Genomic DNA, 24167 nt, shown 5'->3' with positions numbered 1-24167 from the left:
ATGACAAGGTTGGTTTTATTCCAGAAAGGTGGAAAGGAGCTGCCTGGGGAGAGCTGTGCTTCTCGCACACAGGGCTTGTCACCCTCGGCATTACCGAGCACTGAGGAGATTTAAGGGTCATTATGAAGGGAAACATGGGGGATGTGCCTGTACAAATAAGCTGTGCAATACTTATACCCTCCCGGGGAAAATCTTCTCAATGAGATGAAAGCCAAGCTCAGCCTGCCCTGCACAGCTCCTAACTGCCAAGTGGTGGGGTAGGGGGAGGCCTCAGCAAACCCCAAACTGCTCACGGGAACTGCTCTGCCAGGTACCAGGACCCACACTGAGCTTTCATTCCTCTTCTGAGGCATCAACCATGAGGATCTGCAGGATTAAATTCCTCCAGAAGCTCTGTTTGACGTAACTCTCTGCCCTGACAGAGTTTTGCTCGCAGGAGACGGGAGCTGAAGGACTCTGACGCTGCCAGAGCTGCGTCCATGGGGACAAGTGCCCATGGGGATGGCAGCAGGAGAAACCAGGGCACTTTCAGCACTGCGGGAAGGTGAGGTGGTCCTTCGGGTGCTTTATTTCTCAGTTGGTTCCCTGAAAGAAGCACAGCCTGCCCACAGCTAGGGCGAACCTTCCAGTCTCCGCCAATGCGGTAGAAGCTCCCCCTGCACATGGGTTGAGTGAGGAAAAGCACTTCCAGGCAGAAAATGCCACACATCCCCCCCAGGCAGCCTCTGGGAGCTCCATCTTCCATTTACAGGACGCCAGCCCCTCTCCTGCTCCCTGGGACCGCTCCTGCAGCAGCTCAGTGATGCAGAAAGCCTGACACGACAGCCTGGCAGCAGCCACCAACCACCCCGGGACCAGCCTCCATCCGTCACCTCACAGACTTCGGCAGCCCTTGCAATTTCTTGGCAATTAGTACAGTGGCTTCCAAAGCTTTTTTGAATTATAAAGCATTTCTCCTTCCTAACTATTAAAACAGAAACTTAGCACGACACTGCTACAACACAGCTAGCCTGGGGTCCTTTCCCCTACGCTAGCTTCACCCCCGTCCCTACCCATCTCATGTCTCACAGCAGACACAACTGACAGATCTTCCTGGATCTCCCTGCGATCCTCTCACCCATCCAACCCATCTACAGCATCATCCTGCAGCCAGCTCAGGTTGTGCCTAGAGCTGGGCTTGGGGCTTCAGTATATTGTCATTTAAAATAGCTACAGAGTGTGATGCTCCTTCAGAGAATGGTCCAGCTTCCTCTGTGGGAGGAGCATGGAATAGGTCCCAAGATCCCCACTCTCCCCTCAGAGCTGTCCATAGGTCCTTCAGCTTCAAGCCAAGGGCCTCAGCCGAGGCAGGTGGCAGCCCCAGGCCTGGTTCTGTCAGCAGATCCCAGCAAGCTGTTCACACCAGCTTGTTTGCTAAACCGGGGACGTTTTGACAGATCTGTCGCAGGAGATGTTCACAGCTCCTGCCCACACTCCTTGTCAGTGTCACCTCCTTTAGCCCTATTTCACCACCTTGCTGTCCCAAAATGGGAAGCATGGTGGCTTGGTCCTTACCCAAACAAAGCAGAGATGAGGGAGATAACTGCGGGCACACAGGAACCCATTGCAGTGCCTGTTATGGGGGGCTCCCCTAAGCCTGTCCCACATGGACCTGCAGGGCTCCATATAGATGGCTCCTTCTCCAAGAACTGCCCCACATGATCATGCTACATCCCACAGCTGGCATGACCTGGGCTCAGGGACTTGAGGCTGCTCTGAAGGGCAGGATCGGGTTTTCCCTTCAGAGCCACCACCCTACTGGGCTCGGCCCTCCTCCAGCAGCAGGCCACGCCACAGCACAGCACGCCTTCCTGAGAGAAAGCTAACTGGCTCCTCAGCTCCACTCATCCCAAATTCATTGCACAGTGCCTATGTCATCCACTTTTCCACCTCTGGAGTGAGAAAGTTAGAAAGTTATATAAAGAAAGCGAATATTAATAAAGGATGGAAATTGCACGCCTGCTCGGAGATCACTGAAGATATGATGAGCACTAACGGCACCCCCAGCTCTAAATTTCCTCACACGAGCTTCTCAACTTTTTAAATCATTTATATTTCTCCTCCCCCTCCTCTTCCCACATGGAAACAAAAGATGATTCATATGCTGAAATCATCCCCAGGGACCTCCAGAAGGCCAGGAATTCACTCGCGTAGCCTCCAGCATTCAGTAAGGAAATATTCCCAGTTTGGCATCTAGGTTTGCTGCCATCCCCTCCTACCCTTTATACCGGTGCCACAGCACAGAGGAACAGAACCTGCCCACAGGCTATTTGTAGGACTTAACTGACCACCAAAACAATCGAGTTTAATAAACTCAAGGCATGTGAGAAATCCAGCTGCGCAGGGGAAGCACCCGCGGTTAAGGCCTACAGCCGCCACCTGGGCCTGCTGAGAAAAAAAACCAACGCGATGGCAGCCCCAGCACCGAGCAGAGGCACCACTGCTGAGTGAAGAGGGACAACAAGGTACCTGCAGCCCAGCATTGTGACTACCTGCAGCTGGACAGCTGCATCCAAAACCCAACCACACCCTGCCAAGTGTCCATCAACACAGGCATGGGCAATCCATGTCATAGATCTGTCATCTCAGCTGATTCCACTAGATATAATCTCAGAACACAGCTCTAGCTGGTTTCCCTTTTGGGGCTTTGCTGGAAGGCCAGAACAGCTCAGAGTGTGGAACATGGCTTCCCTGGAGCAGAGAGCTGGAAGCAATTGTTAAACCTTTAAAGCGAGGAATTATCATGGGTCTGCTCTCCCAGGGAGAGGTGACAAACACATGCACAGCCTCAAAGCAGGGCTTGGCAAACACTTGTAACCACCAAATGTGGTCCACCACCTAATCCTTCCATTTCCAAGCAGTGCTGGGATGTAAGGACAAGTGGTGCACGAAAGGCCATCTCAGAAACAGGGACATAATCCTGGTCAGATTCCTTACAAGACCAGGTTCTTGCCTTCCACCCACATGCACTGGTTCTTGCAGAAGATGTCAGAAACCAGAGCAACATTCACTAGCAGAGATATAAGGCAGTTGGGTAGGTTTCCACAGCATCTTCCTTAGACTGTGCAACACCGGTAGATCTGGAAGATCACACTGATTTCACTACCTGGCAGAGCAGCAATCCCTAAGACTGCTTCAGGTCTTCTCTGAGAAATACTTTTACCTTTCCGTAGAGTACTTGCCCTCAGTTCCCAGTAGGGTTGAGCCCACTACCTTAACGTGGACTTTGTAACATGCGGTACACAGCGACTTGGCTGTTAGGAAACCAGGCAAGGATGGTGTTAATACCCAAGATAAGGAGGAAGAGGCGAGGCAGACAAATCTCTCTCTCTTGAAAGTACCTTCAGCAATAGGAAAGCAGGTGGTTGCCCACTGTGTGTAATTGGTGACCCAAGCCCTCTTCCTAGAGAAGACTTCTTGTTAAAATGGTTACTGCACTGGAAGTGAAGTTCTCTGTATTTCATTTATAAAAATCACAGGAGAATTGCAGCAGACACTGCAAGAACAAAGACCCATTTCTCTCCTTTGGGTGAGTAAGAAGCCTCTTCTGCTGTCCCTCCAACAGCGCTGAGGACCCCTCAGGTCCAGCAGCAGTGCTGGTGGCATCACCAGAGCTCAGCTCAGCTGCCCCACTTCCAAACAACTGCCAGAGCCCTGGCTTCCCAGAGCTCACAGATTTTCCCCCGTGCATTGCTGAGGCTAACTGGGATTGGCTTTTAGACATCTTCTTCTTCCCTTCATTTTAAACACAAGCAAAATAAAAATGGTGCCATTAAACCAATTCCTGAACAATTTGGAACTTTCTTTTCTACAGGAAGCGTTAAGCAAAGAAATGATTTTCATTATGTTAAATAGGGGAAAAATCTATATACCCGTGTAGCTCTCAAATCAATCCCCCAAGCAGGGAAGCTGAAAAGATTTACACTGACATGTAAATCCCCGCGACAGACTTCTGAAAAGCCTCTCAAATAGGCACATCCAGAAGGCACAGAAGCATTTCTCACCTTCTGTAAATGGAAAGCGTGAAAAGGAAAGAGATGAAAGCTGCCTTCCTTTTCCCAGATCTCGGTCATAACTCCTGCCCCATCCTGTCACTGTGCACCCACTCCTGATGTCATTCCAGGTAATGCTGGTGACTCTCAGCGCTTTGAATGCCCCAATCCATTGCTATGCCAGAGACAGGGACACTCTAGAGAACAACACCATGCCAAGGGCAGCCCATGGATGTCAACATGGATGCACACTGAGAAGCTATGTGGACCTCACAGGCCAAAAAAAGGATCATCTGCCAGATGCAAGCACCCTACCTTCCTCCAAGTCGTTCCTCAGAGAAGCCTCCAGCAGAGCAACACTGGCTTCAAAAGACACTTTCTTCCGGTTTACAGCATTTCTCTTTTTTTCATGCTTCCGCTTCTTGTGCTGCATCTCCTTCTCGTACTGAGCCCATTTCTTCAGCTGCTGAGCCCTCCGCTTCTGGGCCGCCCGCAGCCTCTCCAGCGTGGGCACCTTGTCCAGCAGCTGCAGCTCTGTCAGGAGGTCCACGTGGGCATCCATCGCTTCTGCCGGGAGAGAGGGGCCGAAGACGTCCCAGCTAGAAACGGTGTCCTGCCACAGGTCCTCTCGATCGCAGCTGCCTGGTGCTATACCAGCATCTTGGGACCAAGCTGGGAAGGACCCATCGCAGTCTGATGAGAAGACGGTGGAAGCCTGAAATGAGAGGTAAGTATGAGGGATCTCATTGTCCCACGCAGACAAATGATTAAGATCAGCCCACTAGAAAACTCAACAGGCAACACCTACCATCTCAAAAGAAGGTTCATTTAATTGCGTTTTAATCACTTGTTTCTTCTCACTGGCCTTTGTGATTCCACCTCTCACCCACTTCAAATACCCAAGCAAAACCTTCTTAACTAAGTAGCAGTTCTAACCTACAATACATTCACAACTGAAGTTCAAGGTAGCCCTCCTTTATGAGCAGAACAAAGCTTCAGTGAGCTAACAAGAAGTTCTTCCATAGCGTTTCACAACATCATTCCCTAGACAACTCTGGACAGACACATCCCCAGGCAGGTTTCCATCTGCCACAAGCATCACTTGTGCTCCACTGGCCCCCTCTTACCCCAGTCTTAGCCAAGGGCAGACAGATAGGATATGGCTCCCAGGAAGGTATTACCTACACTTTAACCACCTCAGCTACTTAAAAACATCGGGTTTTGTGTTCATTTCATTTTTTCCCCAGACACTTTCTCCACAATGCCGTAGCCCAGTTCTAGTTCTGCTGTACAGTCTCCATACTCACAGCAGCAAACACAGTTATAGCACTGACCTGGGCTCATGGTGCAACCACAGCATCAGAGATCACCGAGCAGCAGCACCCACAGAGCAGTGAGCTGGGAGGCCCAGGGGCAACCACCCATCATCTGCTGCACAGCAGAAGGAAGCGTGCCCCAGATTTAAGGGTCAGCCCAACAGGGAAAGATGCACATGAAATAAAGTCAATGCCGCAAGTGAACTGAACAAGTCCATTCCAAATAGACCCACTGAATGTGTACCATGGCAAATCAAAGCAAGCTACAAATAACCACATACAATATCAGAGCTCCGAGGAGCTGCTTGGAGATGTCCAAACCATGCAGCACATCCACTGCATCCCAGTGAATTGCACAAGGCAGAGACATCCAGTCCTTTCAAATATTGCCACAGACTTTCCACCGGGGTCTGACCTCACCTATAAATACCTCAGCTCTGACAGCGAGACATGCCACTTCCTCCACGAGATAATTGGTTTGAAAACTGAAAACAAACAAACTCAGCCAGAGCGCACAGGCAGGTCGCTCTACGCAGCAAAGGGCCAACAGAAGGCCAAGGGCAGCTTCAGTAGCCCCTACAAACCTTATTTTGAGGGTTTGGGAATAGACGTGAACAAAAATAAAACTGTTTATGTCCCATGAGAACTCAAGATTGCAAAACTAAATTAATAATAGTAATAATAATGTTTCAGTTCCACACAGGTACAAACCCAAAACCTTGCAAAGTTTTTCGTAAGAGAGATACCACCAAGCAATTCCAGGACTTGCTCAAGATGCCCTCCAGCAGCAGCTCCACAGCGTGGGCACCAACGCAGCCCTCTTCCCAAAAACCTTTCGTTTGGAGACTGACACCCTTCCAAGCACAGCATTTTGCTGGGAAGCTCTTCCCACCTCCCATGAACCCGGCTCAGGCCCACGTGGGTGTTCCTGCAGGTATCTTTTCTGGCGATCTCCGCTGCAGTAACATGGGCTGCAGATCTGAAGCCCGCTGACAATACCTCGAGTGGCAGAGATAAGGGCAGGAAATGCCTCTCGGCATAGCGCATCGGCACTCCCACCCAGAGCCTTTCCCAGCCCGCTTCCACCATTGTTTGCTGAAAGATGAATAAATATGCCCCAAAATACACCTGAAGTAGAAATGACGGCCCAATTCTGCAGGTTTTCAGAAGCATATAAACTATGTCTGTGTTTCTCTGATTACCTAAGAAAAGCTAGAAGTTTTCCTCATGGACTGAATTTGGGAGGTGCAGCAGGACACCGAGTTACGAGGCAAGGAGAAGCATGGCTTGGTCTGCTCACCCACGTTTCAGCTTTCCTGCTATCACAACAGCAAAAACAGGGAAAGATGAGCTGCCCACAGACAGGAATGAACAAAACAGCAAAGGGGGAATGAACACTAGGAGGTATCTGCTGCTCCCACCAGCATCAAGGCCGCTTCAGCACCAAGAACCAGCCCGTCCTCCAACCACCCAGTCAACCTCTAAAGGAGGAGAGAGGTTCCCTGGGAGGACTTCCTGAAGGGGACACAGCTCAGCTCCCAGACTTGGGCACAGGGCCTTGAGCACCCTCCACGGACAGAATCATAGAATCCTTAGAGTTGGAGAGACCTTTAAAGGCCAACTGGTCCAACTCCCCTGCAACGAACAGGGACATCTGCAGCTAGATCAGGCTGCTCAGAGCCTGGTCCATCCTGGTGCTGGGTGTCTCCAGGGATGGGGCATTCACGACATCTCTGGGCAACCTGTGCCAGTGCCTCACTGTCCTCACTGTAAGAGACATTTTCCTTATATTCAACCTAAGTCTCACCTCTCTAAGTCTGAAAGATCCCAAAAGCCTCACAAAGACCTCAGTTCCAACACTGGTTTCCAGGGACCCAGTTTCCTTGCTGTGCCAAAAAACAGTGGTTTTGTGTCAGTGGTGCACTGACATCTCGTCACACACACTGGGCAGTCTAATTACAGCAAAGTTACAGGCCCAAGCATTTGTTTACCTGCAAAGTGACACAGAAGCTGTCTGCGTGGGCGTCTGCGGTTTTCGAGGCAGTGCATTTTGGTTCCTGTTTTATTTAAAGGAAAAAAAAAGAAAAACAGCACTTTGTTGCATTGCTGTTTCCATGAGCTCAGCAGCTCGGAGCCGAGCACATCCTGTGAGATGCAGGGCAGCAAGCACAGCCGTGCTGGGGCCAGGAGGAAGGCGAGACACACACTATTGTATTGAGGCTGCAGGAAGGACCTGCTCCAGCAGTGTCAGAAAGCAGTGCCTGCAAAGGGCATGCAAACATGGGTAAACACAACCAATGAAAAAAGGTTTGCATTTCCTGTACAATGTGGCTCACTTGCATACAAGATGCATCTCAATAGGTTCAGAGGACTGTTTCAGGCATTGGTTATTCACTTGCACTATAAAAGACCCCGATTCTCCCTTGAAGAGAGCTTGTAAGGAGAAAGGGGACTGACATTTTACATGGGCAGACAGTGACAGGACAAAGGGGAATGGTTTTAAACCAGAAGAGGGGAGATTTAGGTTAGATGTTAGGAAGAAGTTCTTCACTCAGAGGATGGCGTGGCCTCAGCACTGCTGCCCAGAGCTGTGGGTGCTCCATCCCTGGAGGTGCCCAAGGCCATGGCTGGGCCCTGCGCAGCCTGAGCTGGGAGGGGCAAACTGCCTACTGCAGGGAGTGGGAGTGGATGATTTAAAGTCCCTTCCAACCCAACCATTCTATGACTCTGTGACTCTTATTTAAGCTGCCAACCCTGTGTGTTGCATGCTCAACCTGCTTCCACCTCCTGTATACAAACATTTTCCCACATCAGATATAATGGCTGATATCTACACCCTGCAAAGAGATAAGCAGAGCGCACTTGTTCTGCTCCAGGGCTGCCCCCAACTCCATCCTACCAAGCATTCAGCATGCACACACGTGGCTGCAGTGCTGCTGAGGATGAGGCTGGGTCCACGAAAGCAGCCCTGCTGCTGGTGACACCAGAGCACACCCTGCTCTCCCTGGCGGAGAAGGCAGAGCTAAGACCTGCAAATCCTCCACACATCTCCTTGAGGAGCTGCTTAAAGCACAGCATGACACTAGCAGAGTGCATGCACTTGCAAGAGTCCTTCACCTAAGTGTCATCAAGCGACTTAATTTTTATTCCACTTTATTTCTTTTTTTTTAAGAAAGAAAAAAGATAAATATAAACACACAAACTCTGGCAGAGCAATCTTTGCACGGGACACATGGCAGTAGTTTGGCAGCCAAAGAATTCCTTTAAGTTGTGCCCCTTTCAAGTAAAGGGGAAACGTACAGACCAGCCTCTGCTGACGTGGAAGAGATCACTCTTATTCGCTGGATTATTTGAGGGAAGACACCTGCAGGACTGGGCCCAGGACTGGGTGCAACATCTGTGTTCACAGCATAAAGGCACGTCAGAGGCGTGAAAAGCGACAGAAATAGCCCTCTCCTCTCCACCTCAAGTTAATCTTCTCTCAGCTGGAATTGGAAACCAAGCATGAAAGCCTATAGCAGGGATCTGAGCACATAAGCAGCCTGCAGCAGACGCAGCTGCCCAATTATTTACTTTGCGCGCATCAACTCCTGCACACTGTGGCAAGGTGGGGAATTTCCCCTTCACTTTCCCAACAGGACTCAGGCTCAGCTGTGCTGTTATGGTGGCCAGCCCACCACAGCCCATCCTCCAGCAATGAGCACCAGTGAAGAACTCACAGGCTCCTCTTTCATGCATCACCCCCAGCACTGTCCCCGCTCACCAATACAAGGCATATTCTGCATCACGGCTTAGGTGACTGGTGAGGATCTCCACATGATCTGGAGAAAGCAGAGCAGTTCTTCATCACTTGCAAACAGCATGCAGAGACAACCAGAGAGACGCCAGAAAGCCACCAAGAACACGGGGTGATGAGGGAGCAAGGATCAAAAGCTTTTGTTTGTTGTTTTTTTAAAATAAGCACAGCACACATCAAGACAAGAGGGTCTTGTTGGGATGACCAGAGCCCAGAACTGGGGTTCCTTGCTTTCTTAGAACACTGCATCCCTCACCTCCCATGTTTTGGGCAAATGGCTCATCAGAACATCACTAACAAGGACATAGTGCCAAGAAACACTGCCCAAACCACTGCAATCTCACACACCTGTACCAACAGACTCAGCTGCTGGGTCTGCCCAATGGCAGCGGACAGAAGACCTGACATCAGAGGCTGGGCACTGAACTGGGAGTTCAAATCACCCACAGCTAGCACAGAGATGCATGGCACCTCCAAGGAATCCCAGCGCCAAACGCTTTCTTCCTCCTGCAATGCCACAAGAAAGTCATATTTCCTACAAACCACAGGGGAGAAGGATGCCAGAAAGCCTGCGGTGAAAGGCTGCAATGCAGCTTCCCAGCCTCACAAGGGTTTGCTCTGAATTAGCAACTGAAATGTGCAATTTTCCGATATCACACCTTGCCAGGCAGGCTGCACCCGCACCCCAGCTGGATCTCCACGCAATGACTCAGGTGGCGAGGCAGCGGCAGAGCAGCTACAGATGCCCCATCCCTGGAGGTGCTCAAGGCCAGGCAGGATGGGGCTTTGAACATCTCAATCCAGTTATGGCTTCTGGGAGCTAATTCCTCTCGCAGGCACCACACAACTGTTCCCGCACCCTGCTGAGACCCCGCAGCACCTGCAGGGTAACCACACAGAGCGCTGAGAATTATGAAAATCACTGCTGCCTGACTTAATTTCACCACTATCTAAGAAGCAAACTGCTCCCTTCCTCACTCAGCATCTACAGCATTTCAAGCAGCACACATCCAGCGTGAGCAAACGAAGGGAAAGAAAGCCAAAGGGGAGAGAAATGCTGTCTGAAAAAAATAAAAAGTAAAAGATTTCAGCCAAGAGCCCTCAGGGGATGCAATTCTCCCAGGCTGCTCCAAAGCTCTGGTGAGGAGGAGAGGGTATACAAGTCCTCTGGGCGAGAGATCTCACCAGAAATTGGGAGTTTGGGGCAAGATTCCTGGCTTTCCCACAGCTTTCTTGTATGCAAAGTAAGTAACTTAATCCGTGCCCCAATTACCTTCTTGAAGCGCAGATACTGTTCTACCTGTTTGCAACAAGGGAAGTTCCATTGCTGCTCAATGCAGAGGCGAATTTGGTGAAGGTGAATCGATGTAATTCCTCACTGAACAGAAAGCTTGAAATATAAAGCTAAATTCTTCCCCGGAGAATTAAAAACATTTTGCTTTGGCCGCTTTATCTCTAGTTTCAGATCATCTCTCCCTCCTCAGCTTGCTCTTTCTGAGCAGTGGGAATGAAATACGAGTAAGGAGGAAAAGAAAAGAGTGAAACAGCGAGTCCAAAATCCTCTTTGGAGCTGATGCTGGTAATAGAAAAATGTGAGCGCCTCATTCTCTTCTCCTCCCAACTGTTCCACCCTTAATAACACTGGCGCTTGTTTGAGGAAAGCCCCCTCAATATTTTCACCATATACTTCCTGTGAACACCCAACCCACTACAATATACATTCTTTTTCCCCAGCAGTATTTCAAGGCGGGCTTATTTTCTGTGCTCCCTTCAGAAAGGCCCGCTGTGCCAAGCAGCCCACCCTGCCCGAGCTGCGTGGGGACACGCTGCTCCTCAGCGGCAAGCACAGCAAGCTGGCAGCGGTCCCCAGATGTGCACGTGGTGGCCACTAAGCTCCTATGAGAAGCCCGAGAGCTGCTCTGCAGAGCTTCTGCCTCTGGTCCATGCAGTGCTCTCAAGGCTGCTGCTCCACCTCGAGCAGCCCCCGCTGGCCCTGCAGTATGAAATCTCAGTTGTGCCTTTTGCTCTCAGGTCACTCCGGGCTCCAGTCACTGGCTTGGAGCAGGGACAGGGACACGTCGATCAGCTGGAACATGAAGAACTGAGCCAGGAGTTTGAATCGAGCTCAAATCAGAACTAAGTCCAAGGGCTTCGTTTCCAAGCACACAGCAAACAAGCCTTGTGTAATAGAGAAAACTGTTCAATAGCCCGCAAATCTTCAGGGACCGCGCGCTAATTGCATCGATTTGTCTTCTCCGATTAGGGCTGCGTGCTTTGAGCCACGAGCAGAGCTCCCTCTGCCCACAGCCGAGCCACGCACCGGCTCAAGGGCAGCACCTCACAGCCCCAGAGGAGACGATGCTCAGAGACGAGGAAATTGTATTCCTTCAGGAATTCATTACACACACTGCTCCCCTTTGCTCTCCCAAAGAAGAGTATCTGCTAACAGAATTTATCTCCAGCATCAGAGGAGCAGTGGGATCCCTGCCCCCAGGCAAAGAAAGGAAGATCAGAGCGGGACTTCTGTGCAAACACGAACCCAATCCCAGCTGCCCTCGCACGAGGCAGACCCGGCCCCTGAGCCAGGCAGCTGGCAGGGAAGGAAAAGCACGCAGCAGCACTGATTACGTGGAAGAGAAATTAATTGAGGGCATAAGTCTCCCATTCGGCTCTCCATTTATTTTTCCACAGCACATGATATGCGTGCGCGTTGCAATGCAGGGAGCAGCCCGACCCATCTGTGACAGCGGTATCGCTGCCTCCAATTTGTTTTCCTGGGGAAAGCTTCCGCCTCGTGCCAGCCCTGCAACAGGCAATGCACGCGGACCTGCGCACCCCGATCCTCCCTGCTGACATCGCAGGCTACAAACTCGGAAGATTTGGAATCTGAAAGCAGCAAGTGCCCACAAAGCAGGCTGTAGAGTAAGACAGGGATTAAAAATAAGGCTGATTTCCATCAGGACCTCAGAAGCACCCCTGCAGAAGCCCACACCCTTCCTGTAAGATACGGAGCGCTGCTCGCCTGCTTGCTGTGCTTTTTGACCAAAGTCCTTTTATTGTTTAAAGCCACTCACACACATTTTGGCACATGGAAAAAAAAAAAAATAGAGGGAACAGCCCTTCTGGGGCACAGCACCGAGCCAGATAAGGGAATGGATTTTCCATTTGTGGTTCCTCGCTACCTGCAGCCATGCAGCCCTGGGAGCTTTCAGAAACAGGCACGTTCTCTCTGCACACCAGCATCCCCAGCTGCAGGACGGATGTCACCCGGTGCACGGGCCATGACAGCAGCACACTGTGGGAACAGAGCGGTGCCGGGGTGACGCAATGCTTTCAGCTGCTCCGTGGTTGGCATGGATGTGACTGACGGGATCTGAAGGTGCCTGCTGCACACCTGCCAGGAGCACTATTGATTCTGAGGGAGATGTAGGAGAAGATGCTCTTCCCCACCATCTGATTCATTCCTTTTAAATAGCAGCAGCATTTAATTATTGTTAACCAAATGCCTTCAGCTCTAATGCTGACAGACATTACTGAGCTCATCTATAACCGTTCCAATGACCCTCAAGAGATCTTAACCACGCAACACAGAGGTGCCTGTACATCCCCTGTTTGTTGAGGGCAGGGGTGGGGGGGCGTTGCCCACCTGCAGGGAGCCTGCAGGTTCTTCCAGGAAAGAGATTTGGGGAAAAACAATCTATCCACACTACAGTGCACAAAATGTTGCTCCACGCAGCTCACGCATCTGAGTTTGTAGCCTACGGCACTGCCCTTTTGCCCTAGTGAACTCCACAGTGACCTATTTGTTCCATTACTAAGCCACGTGCTCGCTGTTCCCCCATGCCAAAAATTTCAGCCCCTTGTCCTCCTCTGCCCATGCTGGGACAAGAAGGAGGCCCTGACGCTGCCGACCCAACACCCGTGGCACACAGGGTCAGGCTTCCCTGCGGCACTGTATAGCTGCTATAGGTACCAGCATCAGCCCACACACAACAATGGCAGCGAGGATCAGTGCCACCTGATGCTATCACTGCTGGGTGACCGTCCTCTCAACGCCCGTGGGAGCATTTCAGTGCATCTTTCAGAAAGCTGCACCGTAACACTTCAAGGGGACAAAGACTCCTTCGCATGCAGACCAGCATCAGCCCTGCACGAGAAGCAGGACGTCGCTGGCCTTGGCCAAGGGAAAGCATCTCCACCAACAGCCCCACCACTGCCTCCCAGCTCAGCTCAGGCCCAGCTCGTCTTGCCTCATCTCAGATGCAAACCAGCAGATTTAAACAATACGCAGCCTTCTGCAGCGCTAGCACCACCAGCTTCAGTCTTCAATCAAACACCCGGAGCAGCCTGCCGCTGCCTTGCTTGCAAGGCATATTTTATGTTTCTAAAGTACCTTATTTTTAGGCACAGTCATCAACCCATACGTCACCATACATGCCCTACTTTTCATGTTTTCTGCATCTACTCTTGGCCACAGTCAGAGGTGGCCCATGGGCTTGACTTGTTGCGCTGGCAATACAGTTGCTCTTACACACAGTTTCATCAAATGTTTACCATTTATTACTCTGCAAACATGACTTAGGATACTTTGCATTGAGTTGACTACCATCACTGTACCAGCACTGCCGGCAGTGCTCTCATTCTCAGTGGTGTTGCTGTTTCTTTGCTTCTCCTGCTTCTGCAGTTACAAATACCGGGGCTCCCAGGTCATGGGTCCCTCTCCTCATCCATCCATGAGCACAAGGCTCAGCCACGCCTCTTCTAGGAAACCTCAATCACAGAATATCCCAAGTTGGAAGGGATCATCGAGTCCAAGTGCTGGCTCCACACAGGACCACCCAAAAACGCAGACCATACGTCTAAGAGTGTTGTCCAGATGCTTCCTAAACTCCAGCAAGCTCAGTGCCATGACCACATTCCTGGGGAGTCTTTTTGCATGCGCTCAGTGCGTGGCTGTGCTCTTATGTGCAAACACACAGACTTCATCAGGGGAGAGACTTCCCCAAAATACTGCGATGGAAGGCCCAGACCTCTGCTGGGAAGAACTGCTGCTCAAGGGAGATTTTCTGCAGCTTCCCAGACACCCACCCTGCCATTTCATCCCTACCTCAGCTGAACACTCTGTACCAGAAGAACATTTGCTCAAGACCTCAGTATCAAGAAGCCAAGCCCTGTACAAATCTCAGCTTAGCACTAGATAGTACAGAAGACAATGGTGGCTCTCACTAGGTGCTTCTCAGCCAGTACGGGGCTCACATCGTCCTTCATGTTTCTCCTCAGACAGGTATTTGACCTCTGAGCTGCTCAGCCAGTAGGTACACACAGTTCACACCTGTGTGATGCTGCCAGCTTCCCGTATTGCTACGTGGAGCTACTGCAGAGCAATGCCTCATCCTTGGGGTTTCCCCATACCGACCATCTGAGGTGCCATCGCTACACCACAGCATTGCACATAGCATCTGCAACAAAGGGAAAGCAACCAGCATGGATGAGCAGAGCTGTGCACCTCCAGCCTCCCCTCCTGGCTGACCTCTTTCTTCCCTCCAGAAACAATGGACCTTCCAGCTCAAGGGTAAAGTGCCGTGACGCAGGGTGCTGAGCAGCCCCTCACCTGCAGCACGGTGCTAAGAGCTAATGAGCAAACTCACGAGGGAGATCTCTTGGCAACACGGGGTGAGAGAAAAGGAGGCGAAAATTGCTGCCAGCTTGTTTGTGTGCACTTAGGGTGGCATTTCCAACCCTATAATTGTTGCATAATGAATTTAGCAATGGAGTTCAAGAGCTATGATTCACCCAGGCCAAAAAAACATGAGTCAGCCCCCAAAGAATCATGAGATGTTAAAATTATATACATTTAACTTGAGCTTGACAAATCCGAAGGAGCAGCGTAACAGCAAAGCGTCTCGGTGCAACTCAAAACACCACGCAAAGATCCCCGCTCCTCCCGGCCAACGTGAGCTGAGTCTGGCATTGCTAATAATTTACACCCAGCCCCAGCGTGCAGCTCAGGTTATCGGCACCAGCTGGATACAGGCACCTGATGCTGTGCTGAGCTGCAGAGAGGGAGAGCTGATCTCTGCAGGGGGCAGCAAGAAAGGGGGAAAAGGATTAGGGAAAAGGATGCCTACGTTAGGGAGCGAACGGCCAGGAGGCAATGCAGGGAACACCTCAAGAACAATAAGCTATTTTCCTTAGGCTGCTTAAAGCATGCCCTGTATTCTGTGCTTGCAAAGCTTTCGTAAATATGGAAAGAAAAGTCTTTCTGAAATGAGATAGGGTGCGAATTCAAAGCAGAACAACTATTCTGGGTTAACTCCCCAGGTGGCTCCTTACTCTAGAGTGACACTGCCTTTTTCTAGTTTAATTCACTTTAAAAATAGATTAGGCCAATGGTTCCGATCTGCAAGGCCATGGTAGCTAGCCCACCACTTTTAGAGCATCCTCAATTAGAGCCTGGATACGGGGACATGCGGGGCTCTGGGATGCAGATCTGACGACCCAAATTTGGGAACATTAACCTAGAGCAGGAAAGAAAGCAGGAGGGTCTGCACAGACACAGGAGCTGCTGCACAATGGCCACCCCTACAGCGGACATACGGACATCCTTCAGCTGCTGCTCCCTCTGTACAACAGGAGAACGGCCCATGCTACACACCGCCAGCTCCAAACCAAACAGCGCTGTACGAAACCCACAATCTGTGCTTTGCGTGGAAGCAAAGCCACCTTATAAAGCCATTTCTGTTTCAGGTTCATTGGAGTTTACCACTTATCAAAGTTCTGTTTAGCCTCATTAATCACAGCCTATCAAGCTCTTTCAAATGCAAACAGAAAAGAGTACCCAACAAGCATACTTCGTGTTTCAGCCTTCTCCCACTGAATTACAGAAAGGCACAGAGCTGGGATGCCCACCCACCTGCCTCCTGCTTTGCAACCCCTTCCCATGGGATTCCATCAGCTGACTATTCTGGAAAAAAAGAAAAAAAAACAACACACATTATCTCTTTCCCTCCAGCTAGCAATATTCCAGGGCAGCACCAGCATGCTGTGCGGGAGGAAGGGCAGGGAAAGGCAGGGGCACCACTGCTGGCTGTAGGATTCAGGGCAGTCTCCACAAGCAGGGATGGCAACAGAACCTTTGTCAAAGGCCGTGAACTTCCTACCCAGGCCTCTAGAGCAAGCAACCCTGCAGCTCACCTAATCATATCAACTGATAGACGTGTTTGCTTTGTACAGGTATCGAGGCTCAGTGTTCCTGGAGCTATTCGTTCTTCTGTGCGGGTATGTTGCTCTGCCAGCCACTGTATTTACACATTGCTGCAAGATTTGTAAGAAGCTCCAGCAGGAAGAAATGCATCACCCCAAAAAGCAGGACATGCCCCAGCAAGGTGCTAAGGGCTCCCACTGAGCTCAGGCTCACAGTGAGCCTGGCACTGAGCGGCCAAGCAGGACCCAGCACAGGAGCAGGCATCGGGCTGCTCACCTTCACCCCAGCCACAAAAGCACCAGCATCACCTTAAAAATAATACAAAATTATATCTATAATTCTTTTTATATATTTATTATTAGGCTTCATTTATATTTATTTATACACATGCTATACTAGTTATTTGTCTACACAGATATATAGATTATATCTACGCGGATACCTATCTCTGTAGATATCTAAGTAGATACAGATCTCTCTCTACATACACACATATGTACACATACACACACACACGCAGACACACATAAAGAAAAGACTACACTGGAGAGCAAGAAGCAGCCGTGTGCAAAGCAGCACGGCCCAAGCAGGAGCACGGCAGCGAACCGGCGTCGATGTGCAGCAGCCGGCAGAAGGGCGCTGTCGAGATGAATGAGATAGGAGCACGTGGAGAGGAGATGAGGAGACTGCAGATTAACAGAAGAAGACAGATTTCTAGTAAGATTGCGATAAGCCTCTTTAAACATCCCTGAAGGAAGAGCCAGCTGGCAGGGCCGCCCATGGAGGTGCTGCAACTCAAGCAGCAGCGCACAGCGAGCGGCTGACCCTGCTCGCACCCGCAGCTCCTGGGGCAACGCGGCCGAACGCGGTGCTCCTGCACCCTGCCGTGCCCTGTGCAGGGTCGCGTCCCTCCACCGCACCACGTCACCTGGACGAGGAGGAGAGGCATTGGGATTGTAGCACTTCCAGCTTGTACCCCCAGCTACAGCTCACAGAAAGTTTGCTGCGCGTCATTTTCAGTGCCACGACAAAAAAAAATCAGAGGAACTGAAACCAGCAGGAGCACCTCGGGCAGGAGAGGGCTTCTGCAAGAAGAACGCAGGGAGCCGGTTTGAGAGCAGACGAGATCTGCTCCTTAGGGCAATTAGCCAGGATATGATTGTCCGCCCAGTCACTGAATCACCACTGAGCAGTTTCAAAGGAGACAGCCAACCTTCCCTGCTGCAACGGGCAATCCAATGGCGCAGGATCTGCCGCACGCGAGAGGCAATTCACTGCCCACAGAGAGGCCGACCTCCCTCCAGCCAAGGAAACAAATCCTGCGCAGATGCAGGCCCTCCATCTCCTATCTTCACTCACAACCACTGAGCACCAGAGAGCTTCCAAACTTGAGTCAGACACAGATAAAAGCAAAGAAGGAGACTCACACCCAATGTCGGGTTAAGGAAGGTCACAGTTAAGACTCCCCTTCGCCTCAAGAGGAGAGGAGACATTCTAAGGGATGGGGACAAGAAGGGAACGTCGTCTCCAGAAGATCTTTTAGACACATTCTGCTCTTCCACTCATTTACATAAGATACAAACGCGACATCCCTCCGTCCACAAAGGCTCCATTATTTGTCAGCCTCAGCCTCTGCAACCAGTAGTCCAGTAAACACTGGTTGATGTTTTTCTTCTTACTGGATGAAATGTGCCTAGAGGCAACAGGCATCTTATAAATTATTAAACCGAGGGAAAACGAGGTCCCAACAAAGCAGCTGCAGAAGCGATGCGGGGCCACGGGGAGCCGGTACCATTGGTACCAGCACACTCACACAGGGCTGTTTTCCAGCTCGAAGGACCCAACAAGAAGACATTGTTAGGAGCGGGCAGCCCGGGCACGCGCCCCTGATGTCAGAAAGCAGCAGCAGTATCTCAGGGGTTCATCGCATCTGAAGTTCAACACTTCAAACCTCGGTTCAGTTATGAAATGCTCATACGTGTCTGCCAGGCAGAATGAAAATAAGCTCTTTAACCCCACAAGAGATCTCAGAACACAAAGCAAAACCCATAAAAATAACCTAGGAAGAGAATTTACAGCATCACGCACAGTTTTTGGTCCAACTCTTAAGGCAGAGATTAAGCAAGGACAGCACAAATCCAAAGAAGCTCTTCACACTCAGGACTTAGCACAGTGAAGCTGGCACCAACCCCTCCACGCAGTTCAGTTCCGAGTGAGAGCCCCGTTCTGCTCTGCCTGCGAGGAGCACCAGGGCAGTGCAGGTCAAGGTGAGCACGAGGGCAGCCCACCGAGCTGCTGCTCAGCGTGCTGCTCCTGGGGTGCTTCTCGGGGAGCACAGGAGGGCCCCAACGCAGACTGCTGTTTTTCAGCTTTGTGCTCCCCTCCACAATTTGGGAAAGGCCACTTTCTTCAACTCTGTACTTAGAAACATCCTCCTCCTCCAGCAGAATCACCCTGATGCAGAAGAGATCTTTCCACAACCGTTAAGCAGAGATCTGAGCGAGAACTTGTTCTCTTGTCAGAGTCACCTCAAGCATCCCTAGTGCATCGCACCCGGTGCGGAAGGGCCGACGCTCACTGCTGCCAGGACCTTCCCCCGCTCACAGCCACAGCCACAGCCAGCGCCCCGGTGCTATTCCAGCAGTTATAGCTGTTTATATTTACACTGCCTCAAGAACATTGCATCCACACCTGAATTATGCCAAAGGGGAGAAAATTTCCAAAAGCAACGAGCAAAAACCCCACAGCGAACCAAGGCAAGGCGCACCTCCTCAGCCCCTCGGGTTCTGCACGATGACCCCCGGTACGGAGGCACGTTAAGCACCAAAGCAGGTCTCTCCCGGGAGCAAACTGCCTTAAAGAGGCAATTACGCCTCCATCATCAGCCGCGTCCAAGATAAGGTCAGACAAATTCGCCGCGGGATTACGCGGAGCCCCCGGGGCGAGCAGCGCCGCGTTACAACAGCGAGCCGAGTTCCCCCAACTCCGCGCCGTGATTGCGGCCACCGCTCCCGGAGCCCCGCGGCGGGGGGACCCCTCGGCCCTGCCCGTCCCGCACCGCCCCGGCCGCGCTCCGCGGGGGCGGCCCCGCTCCGGCGAGGGCCCGAGGAGCACCGGGCACGGAGCCCTCCCCCGCCCCGACCCCCAGCTCCGCTCCGCTCCGCACTCACCCGTGGCGGCTCCCGAGGCCCAGCGCCGCGCTCCGAACGCTCCGCTCCTCCGCTGCTCCGGCTCCGCCCCGAGGTGGGGCCGCGCCGCGGGGGCGGGGCGGGGAGCGGGGGGAGCCGGGGGGGAGCGGGCCGAGCGGCGCTGCCCGCCCCTGGGCCGGACCTTCCCGGCAGGTGCGGGGCCGTGCTGGCCCGCTCCGCCCCGCAGCATTCCCGGGAGATGCGGGGCGCGGCCGCTGGTCGATACGCTGTAGTTGCTTGGATTTTTTTTTTAAGGGTCTTCAGGTTTAGCTGGGAGAACGGGGCCGTCCCTCGGTCTTCCTGAGGCTGCCGAGCGCGGCTGGAGGTAGGGTCTAACCCCGGCTGCCGAAGTTTGAAAGGCCGTGGAGGATATCCGGGTTAGGAGCCGCTTAGCCCCTTTTTTGTCAGCAGAAGTAGCCGAGCGTGGCAGCGGTTCCTGTTTGTCACAGCGCGAAGCGATGCAGGAGACAGCGGTATTTTAAGGAGAAACTCCAATGCAGCGCTCACATCCAGCGTGTACAGCACTGAAACTGACGGATCACGAGCACAAATTCTGTGCCCCTTTCCCAGACAAAGTGAGGCGGGTCAGAGCGCTGGGAGCGCAGCCAGCAAGCACCGTGCTGCCCACATTACCCTGCAGGGCTGGTGCTTCACTCTGCCGTCAGATCCGGCCCCGGTGCTTTCTGCAGGGCCCAATGGGTTTCGGTAGGTTTGGAGGATTAATCACCATCAGCCCCATTTCCTTCTGGGAAATGGCCTCCGCATGCCTGCAGGTGACAGAGCAGCAGGAGGTGGCTCTGGTCAGCGAGCTGTGGGGTGTGTTACAAGGCCCTAGCGCAGCAGATAGCCTTGGTTTGGGATGTGGCTCGCTCCTTTGAACCGGACAAGGAGGGCTGAGTGCCCATGGGTAATGAATCCGTGTCTCTACAGCTGTACCGGGGTGTGGAGGAGCATCCAGAGCATGGAAGTCCTTCAAGGTGGGAGTCCCATCTGATGGCATCTCACAACTCACGTACTACAGCCCGGCAGAGCTGCACTTCAAGAATCACAGAATCATTAGGGCTGGAAAGACCCTCAGATCCCTAAGCCCAACCCCAACCCACCCCGCCATTCCCACTGACCACGTCCCTCAGTGCCACATCTCCATGGTTCCTGAACACCTCCAGGGATGGTGACTCTCCTCCTCCCTGTGCAGCCTGTGTCAGTGCATCACCGCTCTTTTGGTGAATAAATTTTTCCTAATATCCAACCTGAGCTTCCCCTGGCACAGCTTAAAGCCATCGCCTCTTGTAAGAGTCACCAGTGACACATGGAGAAGTGCCTTAACCATACAAACTTGTCTGAGGGATGCATTTATAAATGCAAACATCTGGAAAACAAAGCTAACGAGAAGGAATTACAACTATGTCCTCCTCCCCAGTGGATCCACAACGGTGCTGCATGGAAGGAATGGGAAAACCTTCAGCCAGGGTAAAGGTGAGTGGTGGCTCTGGGAGCACGCTGAGATCCCCACCTGCCCCAAGGCTCTGGGGTGCAGGATGCTCCAACGCCGGCAGCTGAGCCCCGGGCTGCAGGAGAGCCAGGCGGCTCGGGATCACGCTCTGAAGCCCATAATTCAGTTTGTTTGTTGAAGATGTGTTGTAAGCACAGCTGCTTTCTGAGGCACGTATGATAATGATGGGGGAGTCATAGAAATAAACTGGCTCCGGGCCAGCGCAGTGAGTCAGTGCGGAGAGATGAAACGCATCTGAACAGGACCGAAAACACAAAGATTCATTTTCTGTTCTAAAGTGGGATATGAGCGTTGCTATCAGGAAGAGAAGGGCAGCACCGTGCCTGCAGGCCGTCGTGGTGCCCGGAGCAGAGAAGGCTGGAGGAGCTGCAGGGCCGAGGGAGGACACGCGGCTCTGCCCCTGCTGCTCGCTGCACATCAAAGCTCTCCCTTCAGTTGCCAACACAAAGATTTGGAGATAGAACAGAAATGCAGCTGTTTGTTTCTTAATGCCATCCAAATCCCACTGGGTCGGGTAATCTAATGTTTGCAATCAAAAAAAAAAAAAAAAAAAAAGAGGTTGCAAAGATTTTGGTTTGAGAAAAGTAAGATATTTCAAAGCAGTAGTTTCATAAAAAGGCTTGAGTAAAAGCATGAAACACGTTTCAAGCCCCAGCTCTGAGCATCTCCCTGCTCCTCCGGCCTTCAGCCCAAGCTCACAGCCAGCCCTGAGCCCTCGAGTTCCTTGCTCGGGTAAGTTTGCTCTTTGCTGGGAAGGTCTGAGAAGAGGGTTTTTCTCTCATGCTTTTATAACATGCAAGCTGCTCAGGGAGCACACCAGGCGCCGGCGTCCAACTGAGTCTTTTGGAGAGAAAAAGCTCTGCAGAAAGCTGCAGTGCTGCGGCAGAGGGTGGAGGGCAGCAAGCAGAGCCTGCAGCATGCACAGGAGGAGCTGCCAGTCCTGTGCTGAGGTCACAAGTGTCGAAGTGAGGGCATGGTAAAACCCAGCCCACGCTCCGTGTGCATGCAGAGCTGATGTGCTTGTTGTCACTGCATCGTTGTATACTCACACAGGAGCAGCTCGTCACAGCAGGGAGCAGCCCCATGCCCTGGAACCCACGGTGCACCATCCAAAGGCACTGCCCTGTGTTCCCTCTCCCCTTTATTTTCTGTTTCCACGACTACAGGTTTAATTTCCTAACAAAGTTTTCCTTTCACGACCTTCCAAGGTCTCCTGATGTGTGATGGTGGTGGTCACTATCACCGCAATGCGAGGCTGATGGTGAGAGGTTCTGAAAAGGCCTCCAGAAGCCCCAAGCAGTCACTGTCTGCTGAAACCTGCCCCAGCCGAGCACAAACCTCTAATATTATGGGAAGGCTCTCGGTGTCTTACAGAGAGAGACGTGGAACGGCCAGGGCTGGACTATAAAGGAGAATTGGAGGAAGGAAATCAGTAGGAGAGAGGAGGCAGGAGGGCACTGAGGGAAACCTGGAAGTGACAGCAGAAATACAGACTAAGGCAGGGACAGAGGGGCAGGTTGTCTGCCTGCATCCATCTCTCCTTGTTTCTGCGGGCACGAAGATCAGCTCTCCATAAGTAAAACGCTTCACACCAGCACAAGGCAACACTTCTAACATCCAAGATTTCCCCAGAGGAAGGGCCACTGCAGGCACTGAAGCCAGGAGAGGGCCAAGAGTAAACTTCTCCAAAGCAGAGAGCCAGGGCCAGGCTGACCCATGTGTGTGCTGGAAGGGTTCACGCCCTGGCAGGAATGAAATGCTGCGGTCTGATGGGCAAAGACCCACGGTCTGAGGAGCAGAGCTGCATGGGGCAAGCACTGACCCGAGCAGTTTTGGGGGAAGACCAGCTGGACGACACCACGATGATCTTCTCTCTGCTTCCAGCACGGTTCAAGGGCTGAAGAGCTTTTGCATTATAACAGCTTTGCACCTTGTTCCTCTCCTCCAATCCTCAGGCTGCAGTTAATGCCTATTACTTACCTTCTGCACAGCGGGGTGGGAAGATTAATTAGGAAGATTGTCTCGAGGTGCAAACTTTGCATCTGGCTGGAAATTTTGAAGGTCAGGAGGAAGCTGGTTTAACCCGGTGTCTGTGTGCCTGGGAGAAAGGCTTTAAGGGCTACATCCAACTTAAAGTCAAGACAAAGGCACAGAATGCTTCTGGTGCTGCACGGCCTCTTCGTGCTAACATTAGAGGCTGTTAGCAGGGGATTTAAGATGACAGCTCCAAAGTACTCTCCTGCTCCAAAGGGGCTTTGAATCAGAAGGAAGAGCCTCTGGACAGCCCAAGGGTCAATGTGTTGTGGGGGAAAAAAGCTCACGTTAGTCAAAGCAAGACACTCCCAGGACAACCCCGGCGCTGCATTTACTGAGGGATGGTTCTGCTTCAAGATAAAATAGTTATTTTCAGCTGTGCCCGCTCCCTCCTCTCACTGAAGTAAGTCATTGCCCATGATAATGGCCTTGAATTTCTTGGGTTTTATCCTTGAAGATACCATTCTGCCCATAATTCACGTTGTGGGGAAGGGTTGCTCAGTATGATTTTGCCCGTAGCTTTGCTATGATGCTTTCCACCCAGCTGTCATGTCCTGACCTCACTCAGAGCCCTCTCTTCTCCTGCCAGACATCACTCGATCAGCAATTTATTAAACTATCTCTGTGCGCTGCACTTGGACCTCGTAATTGTTCTCATCTGCGGGCCTTCTCCCCAGAATAAGCAAATATCATCCGATAAGCTGTGTACACAGAGTGCACGGGGTTTAGCCATAAAATCCCCAGTGGCACTCGGATATTTGACGAGCCGGGGTGTTTAAGGGCGTGCCCGACGTTTGTTTAATATACAATAGTTTAATGAATGCCATCTGAGCTTGGCCTCAGAACCTCTGGGAACAGAAAAAAAAAAAAAAAAGCGAGCAGGTTTCCTGACGCACAACCCAAGCGCTGGCTTTTGGCAGACACGTGCTGCATTGCCCTCCCGTGGGGCTGCATGGGGGTCCCGTCCCGCTGGGGCAACAGAGCGTGGGGAGCAGCCAGGGCTGGAGCCGTCAGGAAATGGAGATCCCGGAGAGCCATGCAACTTTAATGCTGCTGCTCAGCAGAGCGCACATTTGATAGCTGAG

The 24167-nt window shown here is 51.9% G+C and overlaps 1 protein-coding gene across 3 annotated transcripts in view; it reads right to left on the bottom strand.

The window, feature by feature from the left end:
- Window positions 1-19610, bottom strand: part of PPP1R16B (protein phosphatase 1 regulatory subunit 16B) — a 49858-nt gene extending 30248 nt beyond the window's left edge. Inside the window, exons 1-2 of one of the 3 annotated variants that reach the window (XM_021416458.1) lie at window positions 19518-19610; window positions 4347-4746 (exon numbers count right to left, since the gene is read on the bottom strand). In XM_021416458.1, the coding sequence (XP_021272133.1) occupies window positions 4347-4593 (247 nt within the window). In that variant the 5' untranslated portion in view covers window positions 4594-4746; window positions 19518-19610. Of the gene's footprint in view, window positions 1-4346; window positions 4747-4839; window positions 7006-19517 lie in introns of those variants that run through there. The other 2 variants (XM_021416456.1, XM_021416457.1) reach the window with 2 other exon arrangements.

This window comes from Numida meleagris, chromosome 19 (genome assembly GCF_002078875.1).
Source record: "Numida meleagris isolate 19003 breed g44 Domestic line chromosome 19, NumMel1.0, whole genome shotgun sequence".
Classification (NCBI taxonomy): Eukaryota; Metazoa; Chordata; class Aves; order Galliformes; family Numididae; genus Numida; species Numida meleagris.
The sequence above is the reverse complement of the archived record's forward strand: the minus strand, read 5'-3'. Positions and strand labels throughout refer to the sequence as shown.